Source organism: Canis lupus, chromosome 11, assembly GCF_048164855.1.
Source record: "Canis lupus baileyi chromosome 11, mCanLup2.hap1, whole genome shotgun sequence".
Classification (NCBI taxonomy): Eukaryota; Metazoa; Chordata; class Mammalia; order Carnivora; family Canidae; genus Canis; species Canis lupus.
Genome location: NC_132848.1, coordinates 70,777,638 through 70,800,201, shown reverse-complemented (window position 1 = coordinate 70,800,201; position 22,564 = coordinate 70,777,638). Strand labels below are relative to the sequence as shown.

At 51.5% G+C, this 22,564-nt stretch overlaps 1 protein-coding gene and 1 long non-coding RNA gene across 3 annotated transcripts in view; one reads left to right on the top strand and one right to left on the bottom strand.

Annotated features, from left to right (window-relative positions):
- Nucleotides 1-22,564, bottom strand: part of ANTXR1 (ANTXR cell adhesion molecule 1) — a 197,444-nt gene that overhangs the window by 84,379 nt on the left and 90,501 nt on the right. For both annotated transcript variants that reach the window (XM_072768664.1, XM_072768665.1), the window contains exons 11-12: nucleotides 14,260-14,329; nucleotides 13,195-13,273 (exon numbers count right to left, since the gene is read on the bottom strand). In XM_072768664.1, coding sequence (XP_072624765.1) covers nucleotides 13,195-13,273; nucleotides 14,260-14,329 — 149 coding nt within the window. The remainder of the gene's footprint in view (nucleotides 1-13,194; nucleotides 13,274-14,259; nucleotides 14,330-22,564) is intronic.
- LOC140600427 (uncharacterized) lies at nucleotides 3,011-7,567 on the top strand. Its single transcript, XR_012003693.1, has 3 exons — nucleotides 3,011-3,429; nucleotides 4,091-5,286; nucleotides 5,464-7,567. It is a non-coding gene; the product is annotated as an uncharacterized lncRNA (long non-coding RNA).

Here is a 22,564-nt window from a genome sequence, read left to right as displayed (position 1 = left end):
TCAACCCAAAAGACTCAAACATTCAGAAGAGCCCCAACGACCTAGGCGTGGGCATGAATGGACACACTGGTCATTCACTAGAGGTTGTGTACTTAGGGCATACACTTTCTCCCAAGTTCTTATTCAGAGACTAGGAATTCTTATTTTATATACAAATTACAGAAGTGTGGTTGTCTGGTATCTGATATCTTCAACTGTCAGATTAGAAGGGGGACACCTAGAAGAGAAGACACATGTAATACCAAGAAAGGAGAGGCCAGAAAAAGCAGAACCATAAATGTCAAAAACCATAGCGTCTGGAAGGGCGAACAGCCTCAGCAATCGAGGGCTTCGTAGTGACCTAGCAAAGTTTAGCTCAAGATGAGACGGTGGAGAGTAACGGGGAAACACTGTACAGTGTTTGATAACATTCGTTTTTGTACAAAGGCTTCCACGGGAAGAAAGACCTCGGTGTAGGTGAGGGATGAGCTCAGTCAGCATGAATTTTCTAGGTTCTTTTGGTTGATGATGTCCCTCCAGCACAGCCCCAACCTGTGACAGCAGTGAGTGTGGCCCGTCGCCCATCCACGGATAATACAGTTCCTTGGACACACACCTATTTTTCTTTTTCATCTCCCCTGCCCCCAACTAATAGTTTTCTTTGTTACTTCTCTGTTTATCTTGTTTTCTATTCTGTTTGTTACTTTCATACTTGTGTTCTTCTATATTTTTTTGGGGGGTGTACTCCGTTGTTCTCTAATGTCTTGGGTTCAATGCTTGGCTAACTGGCTTACCACTTCCTTCTTTTCTAGTATAAACACTTAAGGCTACAGATTTTCCTCTAAGAACGACTTCAGCTGCATTCATAAGTTTTGTCATGTGGCATCTTCATAATTGACTAGTTTTAAGTATTTCCTAATTTCCATTATGACTTTGCTTTGACTTATAAGAGATTTAGATGTCTGTTTGATATTTCCGAAAACGTGAGCTTTTCCTAACTATGCAATAGCACCACTGGTTATATCATGAAGTTGGCCATATTGTGGTTGGTCATCAGCTCCTACCCCCTTTCTCTATATTTCATTCTTCAAAGGAGAGAGGCTAGAGTTCTCTTTTTCCACGATGGATGGGGTGGACGGTGAGAGGAGGTGACTGGTCAGTTTTGTTCAGCATATGTTTGTTTCTTCTACTTTTGGCACAGTACAGACTGATTGGAAATATCTCACTGAACCTAAGACGCATCCTTGTAGGATAATTGATTATTTGAGGAGCCATTAGGGAAAACTATGGCCAATTAAATGATGATATATAACTGGTGATCTGGAACATCCCAATTTCAGAGATGTTTAAATGTGCAAAAAGTGTGTCTTAGAATTTATGAAATAATGGTATTTTTTCAGTAATCTTATAACTGCATAACCTCTATTTTATGCAACCAAAGAACTTTGGACCCTTCCTAGAACATTTTTCTGTAGCCTCATTGTGTGTCCACTAGATCATGCTTAATTGCAGTATTCAAATTATTTATATTTTATTAATTTTCCTTGGGCTGCTTAATCTATTAACTACTGAAAGAATTGCATTTATATCTCTTGTGGTGGTAGATCTATCAGTTTCTCTTTATAATTCTGTCAATATTTGTTTCATATATGCTAAGGATATATCATTAAGTTCAGACTAGAATCAGTTCCTTTTAACATTATGTAATGATCCTTTTAATACCAATAATTTTTTTTGCCATAAAAGTTTTTTTTTAAATTTTTATTTATTTATGATAGGCACACAGTGAGAGAGAGAGAGGCAGAGACATAGGCAGAGGGAGAAGCAGGCTCCACGCACTGGGAACCCGACGTGGGATTCGATCCCGGGTCTCCAGGATCGCGCCCTGGGCCAAAGGCAGGCACTAAACCGCTGCGCCACCCAGGGATCCCCAAAAGTTTGTTTTATCTAATATTGATATAGCTATGCTAGCTTTCTGTTGGTATTTTCCTGATAGAACTTTTCTCATTCCTTGATTTTCATCTTTATATTTTATTGAATGCATTTTTTATTGTAAACAGCATACAGTGTGATATTTTTTAAATGCCATTTGTCTCTGTTCTTTAACTGCTGGGTTTGGTCCTTTATACTTATCTTGGTTATGGATTATTTGGATTTAACTTTTATTTCTAAAAATAAATATTGCCATCTTATATGTGTTTACCGCAGTTTCTTAAGAGCATAGATTCAGAAAATTTTTTTTCTTATTTATTCTTAAAACAAGGAGATTTCAAACTTAAGGCAAACATTCTTTAAAATACTTTGAGATAAAAATATTGAAAGTCAATTGCTCAAATATCCAAGAAAAACAAATCAGCTCAGATCCTCCAAAATATATTTGAAAGAAAAGATATTTTTATGCATACAAGGGTTACCAAAACAGAGATGTTGGCAAACTATTTTTCTTTCAGTTCATAAACAACATTTGATATCTGAATTCTGCATTCTGATATTCCTGTGGTCTTTTGCCCTTTCTGATGATAGTATGAGAAACCACAGGTCATCTTGTTAACATAATAATAATAAAAAATACTAGATATTGTGTAAAAGACCTTGAATTGTGTATGGCTTTACTGAGACTAGTAAGGAGATGAGAATGATTTATGACTAGTGTATCAATTGTTTGTAAATTAGAAGGCTTGTTTTGAGGTCACTTGAAACAAATTGTTCTCAGAAGGAGCTCAGAAGGAGCACACTTTGGTCTGAAGTATGATCTCTTTCGTATTAGGTGGAGGTTGGCCAATTTGAATTACGCTAAGACAAACCATCTCCAGTGTCACCAACAAGAGGATCTCACATTTATTTTCAGAATATAAGAGCCACACTCAGTTATGCTGCATAGGACTGATAATGTTCACCTCACTCCTTCACCAGCTTACTTTTAGTTTTAGAAATTACAGACTCTTAGCGTCGGAAGGAGTCTGATGTGCGTGCAAATGGCAATTCTGTCAACTTGTCAAGTGGCCTGTGCTTGAATACTGCCCAACAGGGAGCTCGCTGCCCCCTGAAGCAGCCAATTACGTAGACCATTTAAAAAAACTAAGCCACACACTGGTAGCCTATTCTATGCCTTGGATCTATGTAATAAAAGCAGACACTCCGGTCTCAGGACAGCCCTCCAGATACTAAAAACAGCCAAGTCTTCCTTTGTCTCCAAGCCAGAGTTCCAATTCCATAGAATATTCTACATAACCTTCCATGTTTGGCAAGACTTTTCACCCATTGTTTCTCTAGGCTCTCCCTGGAAGCGTCCTGGTATGTCCTACAACACTCAAATGAGATTTGACCTCCACCAAGTTCAGAGGTTCTGTCCCTGGAGTCATAGATATGATACTTCTGTTAATTCAGAAGCCAGAGCCTCTTTGGAAACCACGGCACTGTGCTGATCCCTACAGAGCTTACGACATCAGGGTAAGGAAGCCAACTCCAGGTACCTACTGTGTACCGGGCCAGCTATTTAAGGACCAGGGTTTCAGTCACCACACTGATCTGATCCCAGAGCCCATGTTTATTCCCACTTTTCTTCTCCAACTAATCTTTCCTCTGTGTTTTAAGCCACCTTTCTTTCTTTCTTTTTCTTAAAGATTTCATTTATTCCTGAGAGACACAGAGAGAGGCAGAGACACAAGCAGAGGGAGAAGCGGGCTCCCTGCAGGGAGCCCGACTCAATCCTGGGACCCCGGGGTCACGCCTTGACCCAAGGCAGACACTCAACCACTGAGCCACTCAGGTGTCCCCTAAGCCACATCTTTCAAAGGACATATTACCTATAATTGCAGCAATAATAAAGTAAAGGCCATCCTCTTCCAGGGCTGAGTATGAAATGCTAATTCACTTGTAGCTCCGGGGCTGTGGGTTGGCCACTTTTGGTGCAGATAGCGTCAAAGTAACCTGGAGCCTATTTCCTTTCCAAATGAACAAACCTATAAATCATTGGCATCCAAATTAATACTATTTTGTTAATATACTTGGAACATACAGACGATAGATGGATCTTCCTAAACTAATGCCTTGTTTTTTTTTTTTTTTTTTTAATGATTTCCTTCTGGCTGCCATTCAAACTCTCTTCAAGGTCATCGGCCTCCTATTTGCCCTCCAATCCAGCCTCGCCCGACTCTTCCAGGCTACGTGAAGAGACGGTAGCGAAATGAACAAGGAGAGAGGCGGGTGTGGGAGCGAACTGGACAGGAAGTGGAATAGTGGTAGGATGAAGAGACCTATCGGGTAAAGTCCCAGTGTGGGCCCTGGGCCCGCCCTCCTCGACTGGGCGTTTGGAAAGGACTTGTCTTCTCTAGGGGCCATTTCTTAGAATTGAAAAAATGGTTTGGGGAGGGCCTTGTTGGGAAAAGGACACTCATGGGACAGAGGTTTGGGGCTGAGTAAATCATGAGCTGCCTACTTGTTCTCCCTGAATTTCCAGAATGATTTGTCCAGCTCCCTCTCACAAGAATGGGGGGAACACCTTTTTGGGTAACTGGGACATAATCCACTAGGTCCAGTAAGTGGACACTCCTCAAGTGCATAGGGCTTGCGTCAGGTGACCTACCCCAAGGCCTGCGTGGAGGTTTGTGAGTCTTTGGGGTAGATGCAGGAACTTCTGGGTGCCCGTGCAATAGCTGCCTTTTGTACCCCAAAGTGTAAAACGTATACCTCTTGGGCGTACATTCTGTCCTGGCACCTATGATGTGGGTACCAGAGGGCATGGACTGGCTGTTCATCTTTGAGTCCTCAACATTTCGCCTACAGTACTATTTTAATACACACGGATTCTGATATTTGGCCCCATTTGCCATCAACAGCCTCCTTCCCACACACCTTTCCTTCCTGGAGAGACGCGTGTCCTTATAGCTGTTGGTATGAAGTACCTGCCCATTTTGATTTAGGCAAAATCTATTTCTTTTCTTGGAAAAGAAATAGAAGGAAAAAAAGTCTTCTCTGATTTCTACTTTATTTCTGAAGAGTATGCAATAATTTTTTATGATGCTGGAAGGCGAGGTTGCCACTCAGCCCAGGCTTCCGGACCCATTCCCTACCAGGCTGGCGAAACTCCAGCAACTCTGGCAAGGGCAGCCTTGCCACCTGTCTGCTTACCTGGACAGCCACAGGCCCACGGAGCCGGGCTGCGTTTGTATCTTCCCGGGTCACTTCAAAGAAACTGGTGACCCAACTGAACTGATTTCCAAAGTGAACCGGGGAAGGTGCCTGGGGCAGACCCCTGAAGACGGTCCTGGGAGGCGGTCCCTGCCCGCTCTCGGCAGCCTCCCGCAGGTAAAGCACCGCAGCCCCCACCTGCGAGTGCCAGCACGGCCCCCCCCGGAGCCAGCCTGACCAGCGCACCCTCAGCATCGGGCCTGGGCGGGCGGCCACAGGCCACAGGCCACGCCCATGCCCCCCAACTCACGACTTTCCTACAGTTCCTTAGATTCTCTTTGTCCCCCCCCGAAGGTAGAAGGCATTTATTTCTTGAATGAGGAAAGATCGGAGGTTAACGTGGACACCGCATCACGTATGCTGTTTAAATTAAATACGAAACTCCAAACTATGGCAGATGCGGGAAGGCCTGTCCAGCTGGTCCCAGCTGCTGTGTCTCCGACTGGTCTCCTGACACCCCGCGCCTACCAACCACAGCCTCAGTGCCCAGAACACGCCGTGACCCACGCCAGGGCGCAGCAAACGCCCGCTCTTTCTCTCTTCCTGAGGCCACTTACCATCTCTTCCGTCCTCGGCTTCCCCCGGACACTCCACTTCCTACTCTCACAAGGCATTGCTCAGTTCTCTATTAAAGAACTTACCACATCACATTGCCATTCCTTCCAGACTCGTCTGTTTCCCACGTCTTACACCTCCGTGCTTTGGGGGCTTGGCAGATACTGCAGTTACCTGGATTCTGCGTGAGTCTCTGTGGTTCTGCCCCCCTTGCGGCCTGGCGCTGCCGACCCTCAGCGGGCTGGCGGCCTGCCCTGAATCCTGATCCAGCTGCGTGGGGGATTTCTAGGTTCCTTCTCCAGGTCTGCACCCCTGCCAAGAGTGGAGCTGATGCTGTTCTGAGGAGGTCTTTGACTATTGCCCTGTCTGGGATCACCGGTTGTGGCTTCTCGGCTGGCAGATTTGTCCCCCTTAAATCACGCACAGGCTCCCCGTGCTCCTTGGATGCATACACTGGGTTGCTGGCCATTCTCTCTGGAGGACTACCTTGCAGCCAGCTCAGTGGCCCCTGTTCTAATCCTGCTGTATTCCGGTTCCCTTTCTTTCCCACCAGCAGGTGCCATCATGATCTCAGTATGAGCCAACTGAGGCCACTCATTCATTCATTCAAGTACCAGCTATCTGCTGGGTACCGCGTAGGCATTGCGCCAGGGGCTGGCTTCAGTGGCGAACAAGACACAGTCTCTGTTCTTTCCTCGAGAAGCACAATGCACTACGCAGTGTGTGGGAGACAATTATTTCCAGTATCTGTGTCATTGTTTTCTTCAAGTCGCCAATGGTTCCCAACTGATAACCTATTCCTGTGTGGCACCCGGAGGCCCCTCTTGGGTGAGACATCGGGAGACACACAGCGTTAAGAACAACACTGATGCTGCCTGGGCTCTCTCTTCCTGGAGCAGGGGGCAGCAAGTCTCTGGCTCACTAGGCCTTCGGAGAGAGGCAGAAACAAAGGCAAGACCTGGAACACGGCAAAGGGGCACCTGGAGAGAAAGTTTTACAGTCTTTGCCTGGCAACACGAAAGGGAGAAGATCCCCACAGTGGTCACATTGGGCTACAATTATTTTTGGTGAATTCCCATTTTTATACCAGGAAATACTGTCCAAAAGAAGGAACATAAAAGGAAGGGTCTGATTTTAAAATCTTGGGATTCTTAAATGAATGAGATTGGGAGTGAATCAAGAGAATAAATCCTTTTTCTTAAACTTTAATAGTTTTTTTTTTTTTTAAACTTTGGAGGACAATTAGTATTAGGTAAGGATAATGGGAAGAGTCCTGTGTTTAAGATTTACCTAGCAAAGCTTATTAAAATGCAGACTCCTGGGACGCCTGGGGGGCTCAGCGGCTGAGCATCTGCCTTGGCCCAGGTGAGACCCCGGGGTCCCGGGATCGAGTCCCACATTGGGATCCCTGCATGGAGCCTGCTTCTCCCTCTGCCAGTGTCTCTGCCTCTCCTCTGTGTCTCTCATGAATTAAATAAATAAAATCTTAAAAAAAAATGCAGACTCCTGAGATCCCTTCCAGAAATTCTGTTTCTTTAAAGTTTCTCCAACTCGGTATGATTGCCATTTTGGGCTAGATAATTCTTTGTCGTGGATAGGGGCTCTCCTGTGCATTGTTGGTGTCTGTCTCTCTCTCTTTCAAATAAACACCAGCAGAAAAATACCACTAGTTTCAGAAAAGAACGGTCTGAATTCATGAACGTCTGAAGGATAAAATGGTTAAAAAAAAGCCCTTGGGAAATCAGTTAACACCTTGTTCAATCCCCAAACCACAGTGAGTTGGGGCTACTTGGGGGGCCCCTGGGAGATCCAGTCTGCTGCGAACTCCCCTCCTGAAGCTGCATCTCTCTTCTGCATGAAACGGTAGCTTCTCTGATAAAATGCCTCCAGACCACGCTCAGCATGATAGAAAAATTTAAATAATAATAGGAATTGGGATGTAGTAATAATGCATAAAATTTAGTAGACACTTATTTTAACTCATTCTTTGAAATAGTCTAAGGATTCTCCTTATGTTACTGTTTACTTGATTCACCTACTGAGAAGATCTTTTTTTGGAAAATTCCAAAGAAACTGCAGCCCGATCCTATTCGACTTACCAACCCGGTCCAATTTACTGGTGTTTCCCTTAGTTATCCTGCAGGCAACATCTTCAAAGTGTTCCCCAGCCTCGTCCTGGTTGTAAATACAAGCTTATCATGGACTCCAAAGGAATCATGGCCCTTAATCAGGGAGACCTCGCCTGTTTATATTCTACAGGGAAGGAGCAGCAGATCTTTTAATGAGACGGGCCATTGGACCTTTACTTGGCAAGGAAGAGGAATGTCGATAGACTGGTAAAAGCTGTCACTCTTTGATAGCCCACCAGGTACCATAGCCCCTTATATACTTTACCTTTAACCTGTGCAACAACCGTGCAAGACAGGCTAGGAGACAGGCTCAGGTAAACGTGCCCAAGGTCACCCTACAACCTGGAGGGGCTAAAATCCAAAATTAGGACTTTGACTTAATACCCTGTATTCTTAATTCCTCCATTGTGCTACAAGGACAAAGCTGTTGTTCTGGTTTTGATGCCTCGGAGCTGAGTCTGTTGCATTTTAAATTTCACTCAAAAACAACTTCTTTGAACAGTGACTTAACATGGGTCTCTTACATTTGCTCAACCTTGCTGCCACTTGTAGCCAGGCTGTTTTTCATAGAAAGTAGTAGGGGGAAAGACAGTATTCTCCTCTGATTCAGTATTGATTTTAGAACCTTACGTCAAACTTTAGGTCTCTTTCCTTTTTTTTTTCAAAGATGGTGATTCTCTAAGACGTGGGAAACCAGTGCAAATCGAATCCTAATAGTAGTTAATGGGGCGGGGGGCATCAGCTGGGTCTCGTTGTTACATACTGGGTGATCGAGGGCACGGGGTATGCATCTTAGGAGAGTAGTTGCCAGCCTGAAAAATGGCCCCAAATTAGAAGGCACCAGAAACTGATACAAAATGAGAGGAAAAGAGAGAAAGAGTCATAGTTCCCAGGAGGGACCATGAACTAACTGTGCTCGCAGGCATATCGAGTCCTTCCTCAGGTGGATTTCTCCTTAGGGGACAGCCTTTTCTCCCCCTCTTCACCTGAAATTACCATTTTTCAAATCACCACCTGGATTGTCTCCTCCATGAAGCCCTCTTGTCCCTTCCTCAATTCAATCCTCCTTCCCTACTCTGAAATCCTATAGCATTTACACCTCATTCACACAGCCTTGTTCTTTCTTTATGTTTTTTTCTCTTTATTTACCTATTCCTTCGTATGTCTCCTGAGCTCCTTTCTCCAAGTGGATCTTAAGCTCCTTAAGGGTAACAACTTTGTAAAATGCAAGTGGAACACCCATGACACAGTAGGAGTTCAACAAGCACTTGTTGAATGATTCTCTGATCTGTATACGCTTTGGTGGGGAGATCATAAAATTTGAAGGCATTTATCGAAAAGGAGACCATCTTTCCTGAAAAATTCTTTCAGGTGCTCACATCTGCTTGCTTTGCTTTCAAAAAGACAAACGTCTTTTAAGTACTTCTCCCCAGGCAGCACCATAGTCGTGATGCCCGCCCACCCCCCGCCCCCCAATGCCGGATGCTGGGGAAGAAAAGGGAGGCCCCTTGAGACTATAGAGATGAGCTGCGTTTACTTACGCTGGTGAAAGAGGACTTTGGATGTTTGACCATTTTCTAGAGCCCTGGAGCTCAGCAAAGTTTACCATTTGTATAGGAATCTTTTAGCTCTTGGATGGAAAAAACTCTTTTCCTGTAAAACTTCATGGAATTTCTGCTCCTGGCAGGGGCAACCGTTATTCATTGTGGATCTTGAAAACTATGACACGGTTGTCCAAATGGGCACCAAATAAAGCGAGAAAAGAAAAGTCTCAACTACATATTTTAAAATGATTTTTGGTTCCAGGTGATGGACGGGGCAGGCTGTGACTGGCACCGACGAGCCTAACCCTTTACTCAGACTCAGGGGATCTCTTCTGATCTAAAAACCTTGTCCTTCAAAAACAGCTGCCGAAGGAACAAACGCAAGTCCAAGACCTTACTTCATATTCTGGATGACCACAGGTTCCACCTGCGTCTCTATTTTGTCCAGTGACGGCTTCAATCTTTTAAATTTGAGGTTCTCTCTAAGGTCCTGCTGGGGATTGGGGTTTTATGCTTGACTATAGCTCTTTTTTTTTTCTCTAGATGATTTTGATCATCTCGTCTGCCTCCTTCCAGTCACCTGGGCTTGGCTGAGTGACAGGCATGTTCCCCTTAGGGATCCGATCGGCCTTATCTCAGCACAGTCCTTTTATTATAACGGGCCTCTGAAGCGGGAGCCAACTCTCTGGAAAGAATTTCCAATTAGTTGAATAAATTTCGACTAAGCTTCGACTAGAATAGCCGCTAACATTTAATAAGCACTCGCCCCCCTACCAGGTCGTCTACCAAGCACCTACAGCACTCCCTGGATGTTCACAACGCAGCCAAGAGAGATGAAGTGTTGTTATTCTAATTCTGTAGATTAGGAAATTGATGCACGAAGGGGCTAAATGTGTGGGTCAAGGTCAAGGGCACATGATAAGTTGACAACAAAACTGACCTCTGACTTTCCCCCTCGACCCCAGTCCGGCTCCTTCAGTCTTCCCTCTGTCCCTTGAGGGAACCCCATTCTTCCAAGTACTTAGGCCAAAGCCCATGGGACCCTTCTGCACCCTGCTCCCCTCCAGCCCAGCATCCAGCGCTTTGGGAAATCCAACTGCTTGGCCGTCACGATATAGCCAACTCTGACTGCTCCTCTCGTCTCTCCATTGCTCCCTGCTGAGTCAAGCCATCATCATCGTTGGCCTGAAATATTGCCATTACCCTCCTAACCAGTCACAGTCCTTCCATCTCTGTCTTCCCACGGGCTGTTCCAGCAGCCACAGTGATCTTTCAGATCTAAGTCGGCTCATGTTGCTCCTCTGTGCAAAAGCCAAAGTTCTCACAAGGCCCTCCACTCTCCATCCCCATGACCTCACCGTCTCCTGCTCGCCTCTCTGGCTCTCTTCCAGTGACAGACCACCAGCCTTCCCGCTCTTCCTGGAACACACGGAGTGTCTGGTTTTGAGGTCTAAGCGCTGGGGCCCTCTGCTTGGTATGTCCTTCCCCCAGGAGCCTCACAGTTACCTTCACAAGTCTCTACTCACACGCCACCTTCTCAACGTATCTGTTTGCATCACACTCACCCGAGTCGTACCAAGTCCTTTTGCTCGGCTCCGTTTTTTTCCTGTAGCGTATATTACCTTTTAACACAGTGTGTGATTCATCTGTCGTGCTTGTCTGTTGTCGGCCTTCTCTCCCTCTGCCGCTCCCCGCCAGACAGACAGCTCTGTCTGTAGTGCTCTCTCGTGTAACCCAGGGGCCCAGGACCGTGCCTGGCACGTTGTAGGTGAGCAGTGGACATTTGTTGAATAAATGAAACGAACGGTCGTGGATCTCAGATCTTGGAGCGTTCATACTTTCGTTGTAGACATACGGCATTCTCGAGTGAAAGGGCAACGAGGGAGAAGATGTGTTCATCAAGGGTCAAGTGAGCAGGAGACTCAGTGATGAGCACTCAGGTAAGGAAGACGTAAGACATGAATGAATGCAGGTGGGAGTGAGCTGGAAAGATGCAGGGAACTTCGCTCTGAGCTCGTTTCACTCTTCGATGGGTCCGTAGGGACGTCCTTTCCTCTTGGCTTACAGGCCAGGACTTAAGCTGTAGTCTTAGTCCTGTAGCTGCCACACCACAGGCTGGGTCCTGCTACCTCTCCCTTCCCCCCACCCCGTGCCCCTGTGGCCTCAAGGGCACGGCTGTTTCTCTGCGGTACCATCAGACATAATGAGAAATACAGGCCCAAACTGCTGGATCACTCAGAAGCAGGGAGGAATCTGGGATGGAGTTGTTAGGTTTGGGGTATTTTAATCATTTCCTGCAGGTTGGCAAGTTCCAGAAGGGTCAATTTCTAAAGGAATCAGGCGGGGTACACTTAAAGAGACTTCACCGTTGCTCCAAAAGGTTTTCATATTTGGTCTCCAGATTTTGATGTTTCCCTGAGGGGTGCCAGAGACGTGGACCTTTCTCAGTGGTGACACTTCTCTGGGACAACCCTACTTTCTTACTTTGGTCAAGGAAAACTTTTCCGTTGTCTGTACTTGTTGCCATGCTTACACTGCTTTCAAGAAAACCTAATATAGGATGCTCCTAATATAGGATGAAAACCTGTGTGTGTGTGTGGGGGGGGGGGGCGGGTAATGGGGTGGGGGGTGGTGCAGAGGAGCAAGGGGAGAGGGAACGCTGTCCACCATGAGGCCGGACCTCACGCTCATTTACGAGAGGCTCGCTTTTATCTCGTCTGACCCCAGCGCACGCCCGCTATCTCTCGTCCACCTGTGACCCTGTTAGGGCTACAAGCCTCAATTACTGAGGGGCTCTCGCGATACGGCCTCCAAAGCTCAGCCAGGATGTGACCATAGTATCCACCCAAGGTGACCATTGGCCCAAACACATGAGCCTTTAGAATGATCCGATGGGAAAAAAGCATTTGGCTATGACAAGTGAATGAACATTCAGGAAAGGTTACTTGGAACTGCCCACGTTAGGGCCCGAGGTCCCTCAGGCAAGCCCTGACGGTGGCCTCCTGACAGGCTGAGCTCTGAGATACAGCAGGACGGAGCAAGGACACTGGCCGGAGGGCTGTCCCCCCGCACCCCGGCCGCACATGAGAACCTCCCCAGGGGCCCCTGGAGCCACCCAAGCTAGGGCCACTCCCGGCTTTGCTTCCGTTGGGCTATAGCACAAGGCCTGGGCATCATCATTTTTTAAAAGTCGTCCGGGTGATTTTATGTGTGACCAGAAATGAAAACCACCTAATTACGGATCCAGTGAGGGGGCGTCCGGGGCGCTGCTGGGTTTCCATCTGCTCCCGCCTCACGGGCCCTGCGGCACAGCACCCTCACCCCCACCCTGCTTCCCCCTGGATGGTTTCCACAGTCCCTTAAACAAGCTTCGGTTTCTCCCATTCTAAATCCCCCTTACACTCCATGCCGCTCTCCAGTCACTGGCCTTCCCTAACGGGAAGAGCTCCCTAAGCCGGGCTTTCCGCGCGCCCTCCGCGTCCTTCTGCACGTGTGTCCCGGAGCCAGTCCGTGCAGATGTCCCCCCTCCTGCTGCACAGACGCTGGCCCGGTCCCACTGCCACCCGGACGTGCCGGCGCGCTCAGGCCTCACCCTCGGTCACGGAAATGGGGACGTGGAGGAGGCCAACACGGGGACCCTGGACACCCTCTGCCATCAGCCCCGGGCCCAGGCCCCACCGGCCCCGCTGGCCCCACCGAGCTGGAGTCAGAGCCCGGTGACCAGGGCGCAGAACCAGAAACTTCCGCGGAAAGGAGCAGCCGGGGACGCCTCCCGGGAAGGGAAGGCGATGACTTACACAGCGCGTGGTGGTGATGATGACGGAGCTGGAGATGAAGGACAGGCCGTCGTTCATGCTGACCTGAAGCGCGGCTTTCCTGCAAGGACAAGGGGCCGGGGGCTCAGCGGGGTGCGGGGGGCCCACAGCTGGGCCCCGCTCCCGCCCACGGTTGGGCTGCCCGCACGCCGGGGTCCTACAGAGGAGCTGGAGCCCCCCGAGCCCCCCGAGCTGCCCCCGGTCGCCAGCCGGGCCACGCACTGAGCCCTTCGCACAGGCCGCCAAGGCCGCCCGGTCAGCAGGAGACGGTCTCCCAGGACGCGGCTGGAGCCCCCGCGTGAACCCGGCAAGCTCGTGTGGGTGGGGGGCCCGGGGGAACCGGCAGCGGCCTCCCGCCCTCCCGCTCTGAGCCTCTGGGGCCTGAGCCCACGCGGCGCCTGCGTTTGTGGGATCGACGGGCTCGAAGGCCGGTGGTGGGCACCCAGAGGGCGGAAGATGGAAAGTGAAGTTGGATGAACGGGTTTGGCGTCTTCTTCCTGAGAGCCACGGGTCCCTCAGCCTGTTGCCGCCTGGCTTACAGGGAGGCCAGCTGTGTTCTCCGACAACACCCCACAGCCCCCCAGGCCCAGCGGAGGAAGGGGCGCCGGGCCTGGCCTCAGACCAGCTCTGCACCCGGCGAGCCCCTCCGCTTGGCCTCCTTTCTGAGCCCCCTGGTCTCCGAGGAGGGGGTCGCCCAGGGCAGCTGCCATTGCGGGGCCTGCGGGAGGGCGAGCTCTACACGGGTGGTCTGACCGAGTGACACAGACCTGGGCTCGAAACTCGGCGCTTCGCCTCCTGTGGTGTGGCCCTGGGCAGGCTACTCGGGCTCTCGGGCCACAGCCTGCACACCCGTAACCCTGGTCCTTGGGGAACCTGGGAGGATAAAGCGAGCTTCCCCTTGTAAGACATCTGACCCGGTGCCTCGCTCGCCCTAAGCACGGGCACATCACGACCCGAGCGCCCTAGGCCACGGCTGCCCGGAGACCCTTCCCCTCCGCCTCCCGTGTCCTCCCCGACCGTGAGGGGCACGTGCCGGTGGGAACTTACATGCCAACTTCTTTTAAGATAGGTGCCGGGCACAGCAGGTACGTGTCTTCCACGGTGAAGGGCTTCTCATCTGCAAAAAGGAAGTCGCCGGGTTAACAAGAGTGAAGCGGCCTTGCAATGTCACGTTCAGTGACCGCGAGACACCATCTGCGTCCCGGGAGACACCAGAAAAGCAGCGACTCTGCAACAGGCGCTAGCCTTGAGCCATAAAATCCACTCGAGTGAACGAATTTAGGGCCTCCTGCTAGGATGCTGGTCCCCGACCTCGAACGTCCAGTTGAGTTAATCAGGAAACAAACAGACTGAGCTCTCACCGTAGACCAGGCGTAACTGAGGGGACTCCAGAGGACGTTAGCCTGGTCCCCGCGGAGCGTCAGGTCTGAGCCTCGCTTGAGAGAGAAGCCGTATTCACGGAGAAGGTTTGTCGACGCAGCATCATTTCTCACGGCCAAGACATGCAGCAAGCATTGGATGAGCGGGTAAAGAATGAGGAATGCACACGCACACGCACACGCGCATACACACATGCACCACGCTGTGCCTCTGAAACGGACATGATGCTACTCATCAATTATATCTCAATTTTTTTTTTTTTTTTTTTGAAAAAGGAAAAGTTCGCGGACACGTACCAGGAGTGACTAAGCCAAAAATACCATTTGGCTTCAGAAAGCACAGGGCTCCCTTTAGGTGGGTGCCGGGGGAGGTGCCAGGGAACACAAGCCTTGAGGTGGGCTTCGGCAGAGAGACGGGAAGAGGCCCTGCCGAAGAGGCCCTGCCGGCGGGAGGGTGGGCGCGAGCAACGGCGGAGCAAGTGAGGCATATTCCGGGGGAGGAGGTGAGTAGGATTTGGGAGGGTCCGTATGGGAGCAGCTTTGGGCTGAGGCCTTTGGGTCAGAACTTAGGAACTTGGACACAGGTCCACGAGCTATAAAAGGAGCTCTCGAGGTTTTGGGGGAAAGAAACGAGAAGGGATGATTTTGGAAGCTGCAGCCGATGCAGCTGGGAGAGGTGGCTGGAGGCCGGGGAGGTGGGAAGCTCTTGCTCTCGTTCCGGGGAAAGCCTGAGTCGCTCTGAGCAGCTTGCACCTCCAGCGTCCTGAACACGACAATGTGTCCCAGGGGCTGGGCCCAGAAGCAGGGTGAGGAGGTCCCGCCGTGGTCAGTACACTCATCCTTTCCTGATGCGACCCGTCAGGGTGCGCGGGACCTGCAGGTGGCACGAAGGCGAGTGAAGGGAGGCCCGTTACCAAGCGGTGGACACACGCAAATGCCTGCCGGGGAGGCAGAAAGGAGCACGCGCACACATCGAAGGATGGTGTTGCACACGAGCATTCGTTACGAAACCCATGTCTCCAGTGACGATGGACTGTGGCTGACACTGAGCCCCGGGCCGAGGGGGGACGAGGACGCCTGGCGGCCTCCGTGCCTGGACCGAAGGAGCAGGGCCGCCTGGGCGGGGGTCAGAGGACACCCCCTCTAGAGTGCTAAGCACCGTGTCTCCGTGGAGGGAGGAGGCTCCTCCGAGGTCTCGGGAGATCTCCAAGAGGTGAAAAGTTAGGGAGGTTATTCCAAGTCATTCATTCCTTCCTTCATTCAACAAATCCTTTTTTTTTTTTTTTTTTTAAGATTTTATCTATTTATTCATGAGAGACACGGAGAGAGAGGCAGAGACCCAGGCAGAGGGAGAAGCAGGCTCCTTGTGGGGAGCCCGATGCAGGACTCGATCCCGGGACCCCGGGGTCACGCCCTGGGCCGAAGGCGGATGCTCAACCGCTGAGCCAGCTGCGCGCCCCTCAACAAATCTTTATGACCTAGAGACACAGGCTTTGAGAAGAGAAACACGCTCTCTAGTTTCATGGATTTGGTAGCAGCTGCAGGGGAGTCACGTGCTTACTAAGCACTTTCATTTTTTATTAAAAAATACATTCTTTCGAATGCCCTCCACGTGTCGGGCCTTGTGCTAGGCCTTGCCGTGAGCAAAACAGAAGACAGCACCCCACGCAAGGAGCTGGCCTGCTGCAAACGACGCAAGTTGCTACTTAACTGTAGTTGTGGGAGCCCAAGGAAAGAGAAGGAAGGTCAGGAAATGCCTCCCCGAGGAAAGGCGATGTAGGCTGAGACCTGGGGTCAGGCGAAGAGGACGCAGAGGGGGGCGGGCGGCCCTGCCAGGATCCTGGGGCGGGAAGGAGCCCGCAGCTTTGGGGAGCTAAGGGAAGGCCAACGAGGTGCTGAATTTGCAGGAGACGGTGGCTCAAGATGAGGCTAGGAAAGCCAGCAGGACCAGACGACCAAGGCCTTGTGGGCCACGCTGGGAGCTTTGGGGATTTTTCCTAAGGGCGACGGGAGGTCCCTGCCGGGATGTAGAGTTAGCAGTTGCAGGTGATGGAGCGCTGCTGGGATGGGGGAGGTGCGCCGCATGAAGCCGAGGCTTTTGAGGACAGCAGCAGGCCACACGACGCCTGGACGGAGTGTGTCCTTCCCAGCGTGTGGTGACAATGATGCGGGGAGACCCACGTAGGACATGCGCTGCCTGTCGGTGCATCGTTGAAGCCACCCCGCGAGCAGGGCCACCACGGAAGGCTGCTGCTCCCTTGATTTTAAAGGCGGGGGGAGGGAGGGAGGGAGGTGAGGGACCGGGCCGTGTCACACAGGGGAGCCCGGCTGCCGCCCGTGGGGGGCCCAGGTGGCACCTCCTCCTCCAACAGCCTTGGGGGGCCCTGCGCCCACTGTCGAGGCGACAGGGAGGCTCGGGTGGCGGCAGGAGCCCGGGTGCACGGCAAGTCCGAGGCCAGGCCCGGACCGGGCTCTCCGGGATTCCGCCCGGCCCTCCACCGGCCCACCCTCCCGAGAGCGCGGCTGCCCACGAACTGCCCTTGCTGTCCCGGCCTCGGCCCAGCCGGCCGCCCGCGCCTCGTGGGACCCGGAGCGCAAGGCCCACGGAGCCTCGGGGGCCACAGGAGGCCCGGGCGTCCGGGCGGGGACAGTGCGCCGCGGCCACTCGAGGGCCCACGTGACCGTCCCTGCCCACGCGACCTCCGGGGCCCTGGTGCCAAAGCTGTCCCCGCTGTGTCTCCGCTGGAAAGGAGTGGGAGGACTGGCCTGGTTCCCCTCCAGTCCCCACGTGTTTCCTTCCCGCCCGTGAGACCCCGTATTTCGGGAGGCGAGCCTGCTGGGAGGACTGGGGACCTGGGGAGGCTGCAGCGCGGGCGCCACCCGGCCTCCCCCGGCCTCCCGGCCTCCGGGCCTCGGGCTGTGGGCCGCCCTGGGGAGCTGGCGCTCTCCGCTCCGGGGAGGATTGTTTGGTTTGGAGCCTGTTTTCACTTTACCACAAAAATGAGTGACTTTTTTTTTTTCTTTCTCTGTCTCTCCCTCTCTAAACAAAGGAGGGCCATTTGGTTTCCATAACGCAGATCATCTGACTCCTTCCTGGAACGTCCCCCTGGGAAGCAGGGCACAGAGCCTCCCCCGCGGCCCAGGGCCACCACCCGCTCCGAGGACGACTCCCAACTGGCCGCTGGCAGCCAGGTCGCCGCTCGTTAGCCCTCGAGTGCGCCGGGGGCCCGAGGCCGGTGCTTGGCCTGCTGGCTACGGGGGAGGAGGCTGCGGAGGCGCACGAGTGTGCCACCGGCAGCTAGGGGGATTTTTCGATGATCTGTAAATATAGATTTCCTCCCTTTTTACCCAAGATATTTCAGAATTGGGTGCATACACTGCACATGGCTTAATCGAAACAGCTGTCTACAAGAATCTGATAATCGAACAGAAGCTTGACCTACACCAGGATCTGGGGATCAGTGAGTGACATTACACCGAACTGCCAAACGCCCTAGGCCTGCGACCTAGGTACCCCCGAAGGTGGGGACAGAGGGCACAGAGAACCACACCACATCTGTACCCTCACATACGTCTGCATCCACACCCACATCTCAATCCCTCTCTCCGTATTTACACTGATTTTGTCTAAGGCGGGGGTGTCTGTAGATCCTTTTGCGTAAGGATCTATACCCAGGGTCTCATTCGACATCATCATTATTTATTATTCACCATTTGGGACACTGGCTCAGGGAGGTTAGTTGGTAGAGTTAGTGTGGCATCCCCGGTAAACGTCAGAGCTGAAATTAAAAAAATTCAGGTTTTGTTGAAATGATTTGCCCGGGGTGGACCCGGCTAGCTCTTTCACGGATGTGATTCAAACTATCTTACGTTAGATCAAACCAGTTAGCCATTTCACATGGTCATAATCCCACAGCTGATTTTTGCGACCCGTACAGCAGGAGCGGAGTCTTTCTGTGCGTGGCCACTTTGGAGGTGCAGATGCTCCACGGGCAGGGCTGGGGAACCATAAGCAGGTCTTCCGTGGGAGGGGACCAGGACCCGAAAGCTCCGGGGTAAGGTTCAGGCACCTTTTGAGACACAGCGATCTACTGTCATGAACCTGTGCACTCAGATAACGTACATTTGCAGGTTTTGACCTCAGGTCAATGTAACTCTTTTCAGCCTATTGGAGAAATTCTCAGAATTCTTTCCCGCAGTTGGTGACTATCTAATGGATTTGGGATAAAAACCGGGATTAACATTCATTTGGTAATTCAAACACCAATCACAGTGAATCCTTTTGTAGGGCTGCTTAGATAATTCAGATATTTTTCAGGCCTTGGCAATCTTTCCTCGATATAAATATTTATTTCTGGCCAAAAGGACAAGTAAAACCTTTAGTCTTATCTGGGGGAGCTTGTTAAAAGCCTCCAAAAGCTGATGTAAGCTCCAAAGCAGAGTTTACATTCCTCCTGTTACAAAATAGTGAAGGTTAGGGACTAAGTGAGCTCACCCCTGCTCTTTCTCCCCATCTCCACTGGGCCTAGGGAGCATTTTCAGGGCATCCCCGAGCCAAGCATAACTGTTCAGCACCAAATTATCAGCTGGTTTGGGAATGTGTCTGAATGAAGGGAGGACAGGCCAGAGAGTTAGGCTGGATGTTTCTACCTTCTCGCTGACTTCAAAAGTAATCAGCTTTTTACGAAGTTAGAGCTTAAAATGCTGTGCAAAGACCTGAAACAAGACGATATTCAGCAGGACTCCAAGTTAGTGAAAATCAAAGCGTTTGGGGAGAGCCTTCTGGAGCTCCAGCCAGAAAGGAGGTGCTCGACGGTCCTCCCGGGGCTCCTGCAGTATAATCCACAAACACGGGCAATCTCACTGCGTAGCTAACTGGAACCCATGGCTTAGAGCGGAAGGAAGTTAGTATTTATTGGCCATGTACTATGTGTCAGACCCCGGGGCGGGGAGGTTTTCATAAAAGGGTGAGAAAACAAGCCTACGGGTTTTCTTGCTTGGAAGACGTGGAATTTGACAGTGGAGAGAATGGCTTCTACTTGGAAAGGGTGAACAAAGGCTGAGGTCGGAGCAGTGAGAAGCAAGAGTCAAAACAGAATGGGAAGACATGGTAGTGAAGTGCAGGCGGGTGGGCCGAGTCGGGAACAATCCTCAGAACACAGCACATCCACTGTGACGTCCTCTCGTGTCCGGCCGGAGCCCCGGGGGTGCCTGGAATGCTGCAGAACCGAGCTGGCCACCATCCTTCCTCTTAGGCATGACCCGCATCCACCCAGCTCTTCCCTGGCCTGGGACTGTTGGAAGGTTTCCTTGGAAGCCCCCATCGGTTGGTTCACTAGGAGACCAAGCGATGAGCCTGGCCAACAGGTTCCAACAGGTTCCAGGGAGGGTCCCTGGGCGTATGCATAACTATTTTACCCGTTCCCGTAGGTTACAGGTATCCAGGATGTGTCTTTTGGTTTCCCTTCCTGTCCTCTGGGGCAGGGTGGACGAGCATGGAGACACAACGAGCACGTGAAGAGCCGAGCCTCCCGTTCCATCCCAGCTTTGTCACCCCCTGGCTACCAGCCCATCTGCAACCCAGCAAATCTTGCCTATGAGATGGGAGTCCTACTCATTTCATAAGTCGTTGTGAATTTTAACGAGATGATAGGATTCAATGCTCAGCCCTTAATGAGCACTGGACATGTCAGCTCTCGTGACTAACGCGGGGTGCCGCTGGGTTCATGGTCTCTCAGGCACCTGAAAGACACAAGACGCGAATGTGGGAGCAAACTATGTCTTGCGACCCCGCTACCGGGTTGTGTCAGGGCCCGATGGTACAGGCGTGAGAAGAAGAGGGTCATCTATCGAAATAGGATCTGCGGACATGCACACGGTGCCAGGGTTCACCCCACGGGGTGATTTTGTCCCTCAGGGGATGGCTGGCAATATCTGAGACAGTTCTGTTTGTCAAACTGGGCCAGAAGGACGACTGCCATTTAGTAAGTAGAGACCAGAGATGCACAGGGTGTCCTTCTCCCCCTCAACAGAGAATTACCTGGCCCCAAATGTCGACAGTATCAAGGTGAGAAATGCTCGTATAACGTCTATCATGGCTTTACATATATATATATCTCTCTCGCCCATCGTAGAAGGTCCTTCAGCTACTACGAGTGGTCCAAAGCCCCCGGGTTTTGGTAGAATGTCCAAGAAGGCTTGGAGGTGTTATAAAGTGATGGGGAGAGGGGGGAGGAAGAGCTTGAGGTTCGGTGCAAGACACCTGGGCGGAGTAAGGAAGAGTGCCTCCACGTGGGATGTCCTGGTGCAGATCTTCCCGGTGGTAGGAGGCGCAGCACCGGCCACTTTGCTTGGTGGAGCTTTATGGCTAAAGGGCCCCCTGGAAGTGGGATTTAGATCGGGGACGGGATCCAGCGGTCTTGCCTGAGTCTCGGGATCGTCTTGCTTGGGCTCATACGTCCCCTGGTCCCACACACAGCTGTGACCTCTGCGGTTCTAGGCTCACTGGCTTCTGGAACTGGTCCTCAGCACAGTTAGTTTGACTTCTCAGGATGTAAATGACTTGAAAGGAAAATCTTCACCACCTACCATTTTTCTTTACGAAAATCTTTACTGGAGTTTTGCTTGGGTAGAGAAAAGCCCCCTTTACGTCCATCCCACCCCAAATTACTGGGGCTTTTGTCTGCCCAACAAAGCTCCAGTAAATGTCCACATACTGTATTCTTGTCGGGGCCTTAAGGACGGGAACGTGCACTGACACCGGCCCCGCAGGAGCCAGTTCAGAAATGACTGTCAAAACCCGAGCTCTTTGGGAAGCAGGGGCAAAGGGGAAAGCCCGCCAGATACCGTGAAAGTCCTCAACTTCCAGCACGAGGGTCCAGCCAGGGAGCTACCGGGGCGCTGTACCTGCGAACGTACGGTCAACGGCATACGCTGTGCGCTGGAGCCTGCGCTCTCCCTTCCCCGGCCACGGCCTGCTTCCTTGATTATGGGTTCATGTCTTGCTTGCTCCTTACTAAGGTGCTCAGTGACCTCGGGCAAGCAGCTAAACCTCTCTGAGCCCAGGTTTCCCGTCTACGAGGTGCAGGGGAGTCGTGGGAATCAGCACCTCCCAACCAGGTACGTATCAGAGCTCTAGGGACATTTGGGATGAGGGGGCCCAAGGACCCGTGGGCATCCTTGTTTTTGGAAGTATCAGAAGCCTCTGGATCACCCAAGGTCCAAATTGCTTCTACCTCTGGCCAAGGAGGGCACTTCTGAGTTTTAGTTTCCTACTTCGCTAAAACGGAGGCAAGTAAGGCATCCTTCCCTGGGGGTGCTGTGAGGGTAGCATGAGATGGCACGGGGGGCCCAGGGCGGGTGCGTAGCAGGCAGCGACCGCGACAACTGGACAGTCTGGTGGGCAGCCCGATGTGCCACCGCAGGAGGAGACGCCCCGTTACGGCTCTTCGTCCTGAGGTGCCCAGTGACCCCATCCACTGATGACCTCAACCCCCCAGGGATGCACCCAAATTGCACCCACTACCTCTGACCGACGGGTGCAGTACTCTAACCCGAGAGAAAGGAAACCAAAAGCCCTTGTTTGAGAGGTTCGCCTCGTCCCCGTGGCCCGCCCTGCCCACCTGCGCGTGGGTGCCGCGTGGGTGCCGCGTGGGTGCACTCAGCGATCTCCTTAGGGCGCCCGCAGCAGCCCCGGCCCAGATGCGGCTGAGATCTGGAGCACAGTTTCTGGATAGCTGGACAGATTTTTAAAAACAAACACACTGGAACCCCTGCATTCGAGGGAGTGTTGTCTCTCGCCCCCCGGGAAGCTGAGCCCCTCTTTGGAGCTCTTGGAACTGCCTTCATGACTCATGTTGAGTTTGAAAAAATATCTTCAAAGGGGGCAAGTTTTCTCCTTTGAGAGTGAACAGAAAGTAAAGCCGGGCCAAGCCTAGTGAGGAGGCCTGGAGGGCAAACTGGGAAATAACATC